Consider the following 14,402-nt stretch of genomic DNA (forward strand, 5'->3'; position numbering starts at 1 on the left):
CAAGATTAAAGGCCATAAAAGGCCTATCTACCAGGGAGCAGGCCCCTCACCAAGGCTGGCATTAATGAGCAGATGGTTAGAAAGCAAGCGTAATTATATTCTACTGACAGAGCAGGCCCTCGCCTGCAATCACTAGAAATGCAGTTAAGACCTTTGCTCACTGTACTGTTTAATCAAAAAGAGTAAGAGCCCTGAACTTTGTCTGCATTAAGATCCCACTAAATAAGTTAACTCCAGGCACTTGAAATTGTGCAAGAATCGTTTCTTTGCAGCAAGGGATCCTCAGCAGGGCACATAAAGGGACATCAGGGAGGAAGTGATTTCTTTGGCCAAGGAGTCCCTGATGATTTCAGACCACAGCAATAGCAAATCAAGTCTTCCCAGTGAATGGCAGCTTGGGGGATATAGGAAGAGAGTGTGGTGCCTGGAGTGCTGTTGTGCAGCCCAGACTGTGTCACTGTTGTCCTGCATCATGTCAAGCAGGTCACCATCCCCCCGGCTTTAGTTTCTTCCTATTAAAAGAAGATCGTATCTGTCCTCTCTACGGCCCAGGATTTTGTTAAAAAGATTAGACGGGGCTGATACACCACTTTGGAAAGTAACGTGGCTGCTTCTTATAAAGGAAGTATGTTCTTAGCGTGTGATCTGGCCATTGCACTCCTAGCTGCACCCACAATGCGTGTCCGTACCAAGATCTGTACACAAATGTTTATAGCAGCTTTATTGGTAATAAGCAAAGAAACTGAAAACAACTTACACATCCATCTACAGGTGAATGGATAAACCAATTATGGTACCTCCATACAATGGAATACTACTCAGCTATAAAAAGGAACAAACCATGAATACCTGCAGCACCATGAGGAATCTGGAAAACATGCTGAGTGACAAGAAGCCAGACACAAATGAGTACACACTCTTGTATGGCTCCACTTACATGCAGATGGAGAGAAGAGCAACATGCAGTGACAGAAAATAGATCAGGGGTGGCCTGGGACCAGGGGTGGCGATGGGGATTAACCATCAGGAGGCATAAAGAATTTGGTGGTGTGGGGGAGGGGTGATGGGAAGGGCAATTACCTTTGATTGTGGGGTGATAGCTGCAAGAGTGTGTACGTTAGTCCAAACTCACTGAACTGTGTGCTTAAAGCAGGTGCATTTTCTATTGAAGGTAAATTAAACCTCACTCCAGTTGATTTTAAAAATGAAAACTGAACCACAAAAGCCTAGACTAGGAGTCTTTAATTTAGGCTGTGATCCCGTCTACTGTTTCCACCAAGGGGACCTTTCAGTAAGTCACTCAATAGTTCGAAGCCTCCGTTTCTTCAGATGTAAAACAGGAATCACAGGAGACACTTCATGGTGCCACCATGTGTCACATGAGCTGCTGATAACACTCATCCTCATTGATCACTTACGTGCGGGCACTTCTAGTTGCTTTGCAGCAGTGCATTCATCTTGAGATGGCTTTGACCACTGCAAAGCACTGCACACCCGTAAGTTAGTATTTCCTGCACCCTGGAGGTGGTGCTTGTTCAATTTTTGAAGACGCTAACTGTGCCTAGAAAAACATTAATGTAAAAGACCACAAGTGGTGTTAGCATGAACCACGCTGCCTTCCTCCACCACACAGGGCTGGTGAATGGGGAGGTGGCCCATGAGCGTACCCAGAGAATCTCCACGTTTACAGAGAATCTGGGTCTTCTCCGTGGGGTCCCTCACAACATTACCTGCACACCTGGGGAAGAGGTGGCTTTTCCTATACAGCATTTGTCCAGGATATTCAGTCAACACTTCTGCACCTGATAAGCCAGACAGGCAGATGTCGTGCCCAGTACGAATAGCTGTGGTATACGGGTAGTTAAGAATGATTATTATCATTACTATTATTTTTATCAGTACCTCATTTTGCAGATAAGGAAACCAAATCTAAGGGGGATTGTTCTTTTCCCAAAGTCCCCATGAAGCAAGATTTTCTAATGCTTACACTGTGCCTCTTCCAGTTCTCTGTGATTTGAGTTCTGAGCTAGGATTCTGAAGAATGAATTCCCAAGGAATGAAAATGTATATGTCCAGGTTGGAAAACTACCAGAAATTCTAACATTAGACTTTAAGGAGATTTATTGATTCCTTTTTACTGGGAGCAGATGAAGAATTCCAGAGTAGGGAATGTGAGACGCCTTCTCAGGGCTTTCATACGGTAAACAAATGCTACATGAGCATTTAGAACAATCTGGAGGAGGAAAGAAGCCATAAGCAGGTCCTTGCTGCCTTAGGGGCCAGTCTTGTCTGTTTCCCTACAGACTGCCTTCCCTGTGAGGTCTCGCTTTCCAACCTCCCTGACCTCAGGCTCCGTTTCTCCTCCCCCAGTGTGCACCAAAGGTCAGGTGGTGAGCGGCCAGTACCGGATGCTTGCAAAGCATGGGGGCTACGTGTGGCTGGAGACCCAGGGGACGGTCATCTACAACCCTCGCAACCTGCAGCCCCAGTGCATCATGTGTGTGAACTACGTCCTGAGGTAAGCCTATGAGGGCCACGGTGCTCCCTGGACGGAGGGCAGCAGTCCCGGGGAACCCAGACCTGCCAGAACCTGGGCACTACTTCCGAAAGCTCTTTGCAGTGCTGATCCTTATGACACACAGGATTTCTATGGCTGTCTCAGGAATTATAGGACACCTGGCATTTCCCCTTCACAGTGTTTTTTTTCCCCTGCATCTTTCTCCCTGCTTGTCCTCTGTGTCATGCCTCTGACCCACATGGGGAGGCAGAAAGCATAGTTGTCACTTAATATTTTCTAAATGGGGGACAAGGAAAGAGGATTGCTCGTTCTTTCCGGGAGAAGATGTAACACCTTCACTCCATAGTGTCTGGGAAGAGAGTTGGAGGTGGTCACACTGCTAGAGTAGAAAAACAAAAGCCCTCAAACCTATGTACACAGTGCAGCCCACACACAATAATAAAAAGCATCCAAGATACATCCATACTCAGAGGGCACTCTTCAGGATTGCTGCCGCCATGACTCCAGACGTCATTGTGTGGTTCCTTACAAAGCACTGGCATGGGGGCCAAACCCATGTTTTTGGCTGAAAGGCTTGGCTACCTGGTATTCCACGGGTCGGGGCGTGTAAAAGGATTTTGCTGGAAAACCCGGAAGGTCTGACACACCTCTCGTCCCATCAGCGAGATTGAGAAGAATGACGTGGTGTTCTCCATGGACCAGACGGAATCCCTGTTCAAGCCGCACCTGACGGCCATGAGCAGCATCTTTGACAGCAGCAGTGAGGTGGCTGTGTCTGAGCAGAGTGACTACCTGTTCACCAAGCTGAAGGAGGAGCCGGAGGAGCTGGCCCAGCTGGCCCCCACTGCGGGGGATGCCATCATTGCCCTGGATTTCGGTGGGTGCTTCTTAGCTCAAAGGGGCCTGCTGAGCCTCTCTGGGTGAGGCAGTTCTGACTGTAGCAGGCTTCCCTGGCTTCAGCTTTTTCTTAAGCCCTGCGTCTTGTGAATGTGGCCAGACTGTGCTGAGCCCCAAAACAGAACGCATGCTCCTGCCACTAATACAGTCCTGCTTCTGACCTTGCACAGTGCTGAGTGGGGCGGGGTTATGGGGGACTCCCTCCTGAGATGTCGACTGATTTTCTGGTCCAGGCAGCAGAGAGTCTGAGATGAGGGAGGAGGCAGCAGGAGAGATGCCCTGAGGCCACTGGCACATTTTCATAGAGGATAAATCTCCACCTGAGCCTTGAAGGACAGATTGACTGTTTAGGTGGAGGGCCAGGCTGAAATAGTGTCAGAAATAATTCCAGAAATGTGGATGGAGAAAAGATTTTGGCTCAGCATGAAGCCCTCATATGCACTATTTCTTACAAATGTATGCCAGTCCAGTGGAGATGCATGTCCTATGGCCCCAGGCAAAATTTTCAGCCCTGGTCCCCCTCCCGTGCTGGAGGCACCCTGAGTGTGCACCCGGGGAGCCCCATGCTCCCAGGTCGTGACCCCCATCTTCCTCCCCCAGCCTTGCACAGCTGCCCCAGGGCCAGCAGCACCTCCCCGTGCTCACCCTACAACTGTCTTGGCCCCTTCAGAAGTGCTCTGGAAGGCCATGTGAGGATTGCAACCTCAGAAACTACAAAGGGCAGCAGCCCCAGGACAAGAGGTCTTGCAGCTTCCTTATTTTGTGGCAGAACTGAGGCAAATTGTCCACTTGTCCTTTTGCAACCTCCTCCTCCTCAACATTCCCAATTGCCTGTCAAGGAAGTGGGTGCTAGGATCTGAAATGAGGTCTCTGAAAATGAGATGCTCCCAGAAGGTGTTTGCTTCAAAGGGAGCCTGTTCATTGACTCACAGACCCAGTAATGGCCTCTTGGTCACAGCCAGACCTCGGAGCATGGAGGGCTGAGCCCCCAGGTACACCTTCAGAGCCTCCTCGGACGCTCTGTGCTTCCTTTGGGTTTTCTCTGCCCAGGGGTGGGCCTAGTGCTTGTGGGGGTTAAGCGGCCAGGCCCTTGTCTCCACAGGGAGCCAGAACTTTGAGAAGTCCTCAGCCTACAGCAGTGCCCTTCTGCCCCCGAGCCAGCCGTGGTCCAGAGAGCTGAGGAGCCACAGCACCCAGAGCGAGGCCGGGAGCCTGCCCGCCTTCACCGTGCCCCAAGCGGCTGCCTCCGGGAGCGCCACCCCAAGTGCCACCAGCAGCAGCAGCTGCTCCACGGTGAGCACCCCGTCTTGGGGTGAGGACACTGAAAGGGTGGGCTGCTCTTTCTGGCTGCTGCAGGATGGCTGAGTAGACCGTCCAGACAAGAATACTGCCCGCATGCCCCTCAGGCTATCCCAGAGTCCCCTAGGGCAGTGGTAACCCTTACCTGCCGGCTGTTCCAGCAGTTTGCCATTAATATCTGTCTGCACCACCCCCTTATCTATGTGATAAGATCCTTGAAGATGGGGGCTGAGTTACACACAGCTTGGAGCCCGTGACTCATTCCCTGTGCAGGGCAGTAACCATCCTGCTCGAGGCAGACAGCTGTACAGCTTCTGGAGCACTCCCCTCCCCACCACTGGCCCCTGGCCATAGCCTTCTTGTAAGGATTGTTCCTTCTACACATGCTTGTTCCACGGATTGGCGTTGACTCTGTGGGTCCAGAAATAGATTTCTCCTTTCACCTTGGACTTCTGGGAAGACCAGTGTCCTACTCTTGACTTGGTCACCCTCCTTCCTGGCCCCCAGCCCAGCAGCCCCGGAGACTATTACACATCTCTGAATGACGATCTGAAGATTGAAGTGATCGAGAAGCTCTTCACCATAGATACAGAGGCAAAGGACCAGGGCAGCACCCAGGTAGGTGGACCGTGAAGGCTCACGCCCATTCTTGCAGCCTCGTTCCTTTTGGCGGAGACCAGTGGGAACACTTGGCCAAGGCCCTGGTCTTAACTGGGAAATGGGGCCGGTGGGTAGCCTCTTCTCCCCCCTCTGCCCTCAGCTTTGCATGCCAAATCCAGCTATTGCATTCTTTAAAGAGGCCCTACGTTTAAAGAGCATCTCCAGATTTGTGAGATGTTTAGAAGCAATAAGGAGCAATTACTCTCCTCACAAACACCTTCACCTTAGGATTCTGTAAGAACAATTTTTATTTGAAATGGATTTAAAAATGACAGGCGTCTGACAAATTTTCACTTACGCACAACTTTTTAGGAACGCGCTTGTTACAAAAGGGCCACTTCTGTATCTGTGGATATTTCACAAAGCCCCAAGAAGAATTATTAATCCCCCTTTGTCTCAGTCCCAGTTATAAAACAAATCCCACCTGGCCGCTCAGCTGGTCTCTTTGCCCTGCCTCGCACAAGCTCCCGCAATTGTGCTGGGACATATAAAGCTGTTTCTGGCTCTCCAGGAGCCCCTGTGTATGCTCTGGCCCCAGGGGCAGTCACCCCAGGCAGAGAAGTCTTACTGGGGCCACAGGAGAGAAGGGGGGGGTGGTTTGGACAGGTAGACTGGAGAGAGGAGGGCGTTTCGGGTTGGGTGAGGCAGGGACAGCAGTGTGGGGCAGTCTGGGGCACAGGCTGAAGAGGGGTGGACCCCTGGAAAGGCTAGCATCACGTGCGGGGAGACGCGTACATGGGGTAGACAAACCTGGGTTTCCTTTTGGTGGGCAACGGCCAGAGGTGCTGAAGCAAGGGAGGGACGCCGGGAGGGGCACAGGAGAGGGGGGACAGGGGCAGGGCTGTGAGGGGCAGACGGCGGCTGGACCAGCGTTCTCAGGAGGCACCAGCCTCACCACTCCTCTGCCGCTGCCCTGCCCCGCCCCCAGACGGACTTCGGTGAGCTGGACTTGGAGACCCTGGCCCCCTACATCCCCATGGACGGGGAAGACTTCCAGCTCAGTCCCATCTGCCCCGAGGAGAGGCTTCTGCAGGAGAAGCCCCAGTCGACCCCCCAGCACTGCTTCAGCACCATGACGAACATCTTCCAGCCGCTGGCGCCCGGGGCCTCCCACAGCCCTTTCCTCCTGGACAAGTATCAACAGCAGCTGGGAAGCAAGAAGATAGAGCCTGAGCACCGGCCCCTGTCCTCCATCTTCTTTGATGGCGGCAGTAAAGTGTCCCTGCCCCCGTGCTGTGGCCAAGCCGGCACCCCTCTCTCCTCCCTGGGAGGCAGGTCCAGCAGCACACAGTGGCCCCCTGATCCGCCATTACATTTTGGGCCCACGAAGTGGCCTGTTGTGGATCAGCACGCGGAGTCCTTGGGGCCATCACCGTTGGGGGCCCCCGTCAACTCGCCCCATCTCTCCGTCTTCAAGAAAAAGTAAGTGGCAGAGACTCTTGGCTGCAGCAGCACTCCCACTGTAATCTCTGGGGCCCCAGAAAGGCTCCCTGCCTCCTCCCCTTCTCCCCCACCACAGCCTTCTCTGTACTCAGAGTCTGGATGCGTTGAGGGAATCACCCCAAGGTATGTGAGGCCTCAAGCAGGACACATTTCTATCAGGGCTGGAGACCAAGAGGGGACTGAGGCCCAGAGAAGGAAGAGAAGGGGGGTGTTGAGGGCCTTGAGCCCCACCATCTCTCTCTTCAGACCAGGGTTCATCAGCTGAGCCACAGAATGCAAAGAATGATTTGAGTGACTATTTTCTTAGTTCTCTCCTAGAACCCTGATTGAGAAAAGCAAAAAGATGCCCTTGATTCGCCCTGCCTTTTGGCTTCCCAAGGTCCTAGTGCAGCAACATCTTAGGGCTCCTTTAAATCTCCCCAGTAAGCCTCATGCCAACCAGCAGGGTGCTCACTGGGCGGAGTCACATGGTTGGGATGTGACTTCTAGCTCCCAGGACCTACTGGTTATGCTTCCCTGGGGCACTTGCCCATCACTGGTCCTCAGTGGGGAATGGTTCCGGGCAGTGGTACAGGGGAGAGACAGGGCAGGAGCCAGAGGTCTTAAAGACAGATGGAATGAGGTCAGGCCTAAAGGCTGTCTGGGTACAGCTGGGCCAGCAGGCAAATGTGGAGGGAGGTACAGGTGATCTGAGCCATCGGTATCTCAAGCCCCCTGCCCCTCCTCTGGGACTCTGCCCTTTGGGTCTTAGAGCCAGCACAGTCAACTATTGGTTCTGGGAGGGCCCCTGGAGCAGGGGGAAGGCCCTGGGGGGTATGGGGCTCCCCACTTCTTCACAGCTCACTCTCTCGGGCTTCGCAGGTCTGCAAAAGGCTTTGGGCCCCAGGGCCCGGATGTGATGAGCCCGGCCATGGTAGCCCTGTCCAACAAGCTGAAGCTGAAGCGACAGCGAGAATATGAGGAGCAGGCCTTCCAGGACCTGAGCGGGGTGAGCCATCTGCCTGGTGTGGCCTAGGGACGCTGGCTGGGGGTGGAAACAGCCCGAGGGCAGAGGTCCGGCCCGGGCAGAAACTCTCACGATGGCTGTGAGGGCTCAGAGAGCCTATGACGGGCAGCAGAGAGGGATACAGCCTTGCAGAGAGAGCAGCCCACCCCCGACTCAGTTTGAGGAACAGGTCTCTGGCCTTCTCCCCTCTAGATCCAGGGGGACCCATCAGGCAGCAGCACTTCACATCAGATGTGGAAAAGGATGAAGAGCCTCAGGGGCAGCGTGAACTGCCCTTTGGTGCCCGACAAGTTGCTGAGCACAAGCGCCCCCAGTGGTAAGCAGCAGGCCCGGGCCTCCTGGGGGGACAGTGTTTGCAGGGGCCCACCCGGGATCCCCCACCGTCTCACCGCCTGCACCTCTGAGCCGTGGTAGAACAGGGTGGTGTCCTCTGCCTTCCACACACCCAGCACCCCCTTTCCACTCTGGCTCAGCCGATACAGTCAGAAAGCTCTGGGTTCTGCTGCCCCAGGAGCTGGCTCTAGTTGCGAGCACCTTTTGTGAAGGAAGGGGGATGCTGGGGGCTGCACTGCCCTCACTCACCAGCATTGGTCTTTCAGATGAGTTCACCCAACTTCCCATGAGGGGTGCGGGACAGCCTCTGAGACATCTGCCGCCGTCTGCCATGAGCCCCAGGGAGAATACCAAGAGTGGGTTCCCCCCACAGTGCTATGCCCCCCAGTACCAGGACTACAGCCTGCCGTCAGCTCCCAAGGTGTCAGGTGAGTGCGTTCAGGAAGTAGACCCACCATGCTAGGGTCTGACGGGGGACAGAGAGCGCCAGGAGCTGGATCTCACAAGGCCACAGAACTCAGCAGGGCACGAGAATGAAACTGACGCCCTGGAAGGCAGCGACCTTTCCAGATTTTTACTACAGCAGGGGCTGGGTGCCATGTGCCCACAGGGCTCTAGAAGGGACATCCAAGGCCCTTTGGACCTACGAGTCCCCAAACCCATGTCTTTTGCTCAGGGTTTCATGTTGCCATACTGCCTGCTGCTCACTCCCATAGCAGGAGTGCCGCTCTGCCTTCAGGCGGGAACTGAGCGGAGGATGTGCCCAGAGAGCTCTGCAGGGGCCACCCTCCTGGACCTTGTTCTCTGGGTTAGGCACCTGATGCCCGTCTTCCTCCCTGGGCTGAGTGTGCTGCCATTTACAAAACACAGATACCATCACGAAAAGGGTACTGTTTGGGGGAAACACGCCAGAACCCCTCTTATGGAAGAGACCCTTTTGGCACATTTGGTACCATGTTTTTAAAACTCTCATTCTTTCAGGCATGGCGAGTCGGCTGCTTGGGCCCTCCTTTGAGCCCTACCTGCTGCCCGAATTGACCAGATATGACTGTGAGGTGAATGTTCCTGTGCCAGGAAGCTCCACGCTCCTGCAAGGAGGGGACCTCCTCAGAGCCCTGGACCAGGCCACCTGAGCCAGGGCCCTCCACTGGGCAGACCCCCCGCCCCCCCTGCCCGCGCCGCCCCACCAGCTTCACTCTTCTACGTCTATTTTTGCAACTAGGTATTTCTAACACCAACACACTTTTTACAAGATGTACCTACCTGGTGAACTCGCCCACGTCCCCACGTGGTGGCCTTTTTCTAAAAATGCTCACTTCAGTGTATTTTTAAGATGCACAGTTGTTTTACCTGCTGTGTTTTATTCTGTCAATGAAACGTTCTTAAATTTTGTAAGATTTTTCTTCCCCCGACTTTGATTACTTCTAATTTATATTATTCATGGGTCCCTCTGTCTCGCTCTCTCACACACATAATATCCATACTAACGAGTTTTGTGTACATTTGTTCTCTTGTAGGGAAAGCTTTGGCTTCATTTAACTAAAAAGGTCTTGTTGTTGTTGCCAAAGAGAAACAAAATAATTTTGCTTTCCAAGCTTGATTTTCATGGCCTCTTCCCTCTCAAAGCCCTTCCTTCTTTTTTAAAACTAATCACCATATAATAAATTTCCATCTTTTCTTCTTTTCTTAAGCTGACTCTCGGCTCTAATTTTGACACAACTGTTGGGGAAAAGGAAAACGCAAAGGGTGGGCTCCAGCATATGGGGTTAACTGTGAAGGTTGTGTAGTGTGGCTTTTCCCCCAGTGTGGTTTTTCTCCCACATTCAGTGGATTTGTTTGGTAATTATTATTCAAAAATATAAGAGTTCTTTAAAAAGAAAAGTTATATCTGGGTTAAATGTTTATCATATATATGGGTACTTTGTAATATCTAAAAACTTGGAAATGGAATCCTGCTCACGAAATCACTTTAAGATCTTTTTGAAGCTGTCCATTTTCTCTCCCCTGGTGTTGCTGACGCTGCAGATTGTACAGAACTCCCACAGGCCTGTACCAGCACTGCTCAAGGCCTCTTGCTGGTGGCTTTTTGCTTCGGGGATATGCCCTGGGCATGACAGACAATCCAAGACGTGGAATCATAAAGTGTGGGAGCACTGCGAGCTGTCTTCTCGTGTTCTATATGTATTATGTATGTATGTATGTATGTATATTATTGCTGCCAAGAGGGTCTGATGGCATGTCATGGGGTGGGGGTGAGGGTGGGGCAAATCTAAGGGAGGGGAAGTGCTTTAATTTTTCTTCAGATTTTGTTGCCAGCCCTTCAAGTGCACTGAGCTATGGGACCCAAAAGGTCTTTCACATGGCACATTTGGATATTTCCAGAATTACCACGAGACGGTTTTGGTGGGAGTTCATGAAAGACAGGATTCAGAAATGGGGGTCGTGATCCAGCCATGGTGCTCCCAGCTTACCAGCCGGGAGCACATGTTGCTGGCCTGAGAGAGGATATGGGAAGGGGGCACAGCTGGTCCTGACTGGCCACGCACCCCTTCCTCAGCCTGCCGTTAGGTGGCCCAGCAAGGAACAGCAGGCAGACTTCCTGGGTGGCCCCTAGCCTTCCCCAAGTTCTGTCTGTCACCTGAAGTGACTTAGGTAGGAAGCACTGAAAATCAAGTGTTCTCAGAGCACTTTGTAACTCACTGGGTAAGAAGGACGATACCTTTTTGGTTTTTAAATACCAATCACATGGAGCTTTTCTGTCCTGGATACAACAAGGAAGTTTCTAGAAACACACACAAAGCACAGCAGGTGAAGAATTTGGTAAAGCTGGAGGGATATATTGCCAAAAACACAACAAAAAAAAAACAATTTCAAAAGAAATCTCTAAGAAGAATGACCCGGTCACTGCATTGACCAAATCACACTTTAGCACCACTGCTTTGCCCCACGCACGGCGGCAGAACTTGAAGGGTTACTGACACGTAAATGCTGGTGTTTGGTGTTTGATTTCCTGTGTGTGTTGCCTCAGCATTAAGGGCATTTTTACCCTTGCAGTTTTACTAAAACACTCTGAAAAATATTCCAAGCTTCATAGTAACCTTACCTGTCAACGTAACGAGTTCATGAACATTGTATTGTCAAACTCCTACTGACAACATTATTACTATAGGGGAGCTTAACTTTATAAAGAAATGTATTTTGACACTGATATCTTATTAAAGTGTTCTGATCCTACCACTGCCGGTGACTCTTGTTCCGTGGGGACTTATCATGGGCTACACCGACGTAAAGCAAAGAATCTGTTAAACGGTTTACAGACCACGAACCTTGGCGCTGATCTCTGTGAGGCAACGGAGGCCAGCCGACAGGAAGAACAGAGCGACATTAACACTTAGGAACGGCTCAAGACCGGGCGCCATGTTGCATTGTCCATATTTCCCACATATTTTTCTGTCTGCCTCTGGGCCCTTTCTCATATCCTAGGGGGTCCCCAAGGACAGAAGTCACGGCCCTGCTTTCAGAAGACTATGTGAAGCAGCATGACAGCTGCGCGAAGGGTCAGGAAGGACCTCCATTTGGAGGTGGCAGGGCTCCAGCGGGACCTTCCCAGGTAGGATGGGAAGGGCAAAGACCGCCTCAGACCAAGACCATATGTGATGCGTTCTCGAGTTCAAATTTTACTTTTCTAAATCATGACCTGCTTATGAATAGGCAGCTGTCTCCATGCAGGGCTAGGGAGACAGCCGGCAGCAGCCTCTGCTTACAGCCTCTGCTTACAGCACCGGCCATTCCAGCATATTCCTTTGACCTCTGTGGCCCCAATGGGAACTGCTTGGCTTCTCTGTGGCCTCTGTGAAAATGAAATCAATTGCTTCACTTCCATGACCACCCAGGCAGGACCCAGGAGAAAAGAGTTTTAAAGTATTCCCCCCTACACACAGTTGTTTTTTTTAACTATACTCATTTGGTGAAGTCATGATCTCCACAAGAGCTTACCAGATAGTGGCGGAAACAAAATCCTGAACAACTCCCCTGTGTGAGCTGGTGTACAACGATGGAGGCCCTTGGCCCGCATTTTCCCAGATAGTCCCTGTCTCAAATACTGTGCTCCAGTGTCCCCAGCTACACTTGTACTTGGGCCAAGGACGCCCATGTTGGGTTCAAAAAGCACAAAACTAATAGATGCAAATGAGCCCTCAGTTGCTTTTGGGCAGAGTCCAGGTCCTGTGGCAGTTTAGAGGAGGCCAGGAAAGATCAGCCTGGGCCTCAAGAATGCAGAAACCTCCCACCACAGCTGGGAGGGAAGAAGCTTAGTAAGGGGGGAATGGCGGGAAGGTCATGCCAGGAGTGTAGGAGGAGGACGAAAGCATAAGGCCAGAATGGATAGTACATGCAGGGGACCCTGGGGAGCAGACAGGATGCTAGGATTGGGGGAAAGGGCAGCCTGGCCACTCACAGCACAGGCCTGTAGTCACAGAGACGTGAGTTCAGGTCCTGGCTCTGCTGCTGCTAGCTGTGTAACCTCGGGGAAGCCCCTTCATGCCCGAGAGCCTGTGTCTGCCTCCCTGTGAACTGGGTATAATAGTCCCTATTTCATAGATGAGGCCTGGAGATATAAATTTGGGAGTCAACAGCAGGTAAGTTATACTTCATGAGACTGGATTAAATTACCCAGGAGATAAGAGCATAGAGAGTACCATTCTAAGGTAGAGCCTTTGGGCCATGTAAGTGCTGGTCAAAGTCAGAGGAGGAGCCAGCAAAGAGGCTAAGCAGAAGCAGCCACGAGTAGGAAAAACCCAGCAATGTCACATCCCAAAAGCCAATGGAAGAGGGTGTTCCAGGAAGCAGGAACAGTTAACTGGGTCACACCCTAGACTGAAAGCCAGGTAAGAGAAGGAAACAAAGTTGGCTCTGGGAACATCGGGTTTGGCAACACGAAGATCGAAGATCATCACTGACCTTGTCCGAAGTAATTTGGGTAGAGAGCTAAGAAAAGCAGCTTGATGGGAGTAGATTGAGGAATGAGCTGGGTGGGGCAGGGGCAGATAGAGACCACAGCAACACACAACTCTTTCAGGAAGTTTCCCTGTGAAGGGAAGCAGGGAAATGGAGTAAAGCTGGAGGACGGGTTGTTTTGCTTTTTAACATTTAATGAACTTCCGTTTTAGAGTAATTTTAGAATCATAAACAAGTTGCAAGAATATTCTAGAGCATTCCTGCACCCAGTTCCCTCTTTTGTTAACATTACTATGGGACATATGGCACAACAAAGGAACCAATATGGATACGTTCTTATTATCTAAAATCTGTACTTTATTCAAATTTTCTTAGTTTTGGCCTAATGTATTTCTTTTATGTTCCAGGATCCCATCCCAGATACCACACTGCATGTAATTGCCATGAGTCCTTAGGTTTCTCTACACTGATAGTTTTCATGGTCCATCATAAGACCCATTCAGACTTTCCGTGTTGTTGATGACCTTGACAGTTTTGAGGAGTGCTATTCAGATATTCTTAAATTACAGCATCCCTCAATTTGGATTTCTCTCACGTTATCTTCATAGTTAGAATAGTTAGATGATGGGTTTGTGGGAGGAAGACTGTAGAGGTAAAGTGCCATTCTCATCGCTTCATATCAAGGCCACATTACAATCAATGTGACATCTCACTGCTGATGTTCATCTCAATTAGTTGGCTGAGGTACTGCGTGTCAGGTTGCCCCCCTGTAAAGTTACAGATTTTTTTTTTCAGGGAAGTTATGTTTCAAGATGAGCTATAGTATTTGGAGTGTTTATATGGTGATGGCAGAGGGAAAAATCAATCAGGACAGAAAAGAGAAGGTATACTTTCAGGAATACCACCACCGAGAAGGTGGGGTGGCCACAGATGGGATCCAGTGCAGCATGGAGCGGCTACCCATGGATGGAAGCATGGGCAGTTGATCGTTTTAAGGGGGGAGGGGGGGTAAAGAGAAGAATGAGTCTGCAGCCTGTCAGGCGGAATTGATGGGGGGAAGATGATGAGAAACCTCTAATCTAATTGTTTCCATTTCCTCAGTGATGTGTGAGACAAGACCATCAGTGGAGAGGATGGGAGGCGTTATCAGTTTTGAGGAGAGAGAAGTATGGAACTGTCATTCCAGGAGGTCAGATTGATGGTTAGTATTAGATGTTCAAATGCGATTTGGGTCACAAATTAGCCCATTGGCACAGTTGTATGTTTTTCTCCAACCACATTGGTCCACCT

The 14,402-nt window shown here is 51.0% G+C and overlaps 1 protein-coding gene across 1 annotated transcript in view; it reads left to right on the forward strand.

Moving 5' to 3' along the window:
* Positions 1–10,405, forward strand: part of EPAS1 (endothelial PAS domain protein 1) — an 82,903-nt gene extending 72,498 nt beyond the window's left edge. The window contains exons 8-16 of the mRNA XM_047069026.1: positions 2,371–2,518; positions 3,181–3,395; positions 4,518–4,708; positions 5,222–5,332; positions 6,303–6,796; positions 7,679–7,805; positions 8,016–8,139; positions 8,423–8,584; positions 9,138–10,405. Coding sequence (XP_046924982.1) covers positions 2,371–2,518; positions 3,181–3,395; positions 4,518–4,708; positions 5,222–5,332; positions 6,303–6,796; positions 7,679–7,805; positions 8,016–8,139; positions 8,423–8,584; positions 9,138–9,289 — 1,724 coding nt within the window. The 3' untranslated portion in view covers positions 9,290–10,405. The remainder of the gene's footprint in view (positions 1–2,370; positions 2,519–3,180; positions 3,396–4,517; positions 4,709–5,221; positions 5,333–6,302; positions 6,797–7,678; positions 7,806–8,015; positions 8,140–8,422; positions 8,585–9,137) is intronic.
* Positions 10,406–14,402: the final 3,997 nt, after the last annotated feature.

Source organism: Lynx rufus, unplaced genomic scaffold (assembly GCF_022079265.1).
Source record: "Lynx rufus isolate CCGP_SWC_20201006 ecotype Redwood Valley unplaced genomic scaffold, mLynRuf1.p SCAF_8, whole genome shotgun sequence".
In the NCBI taxonomy this organism is placed as follows: domain Eukaryota; kingdom Metazoa; phylum Chordata; class Mammalia; order Carnivora; family Felidae; genus Lynx; species Lynx rufus.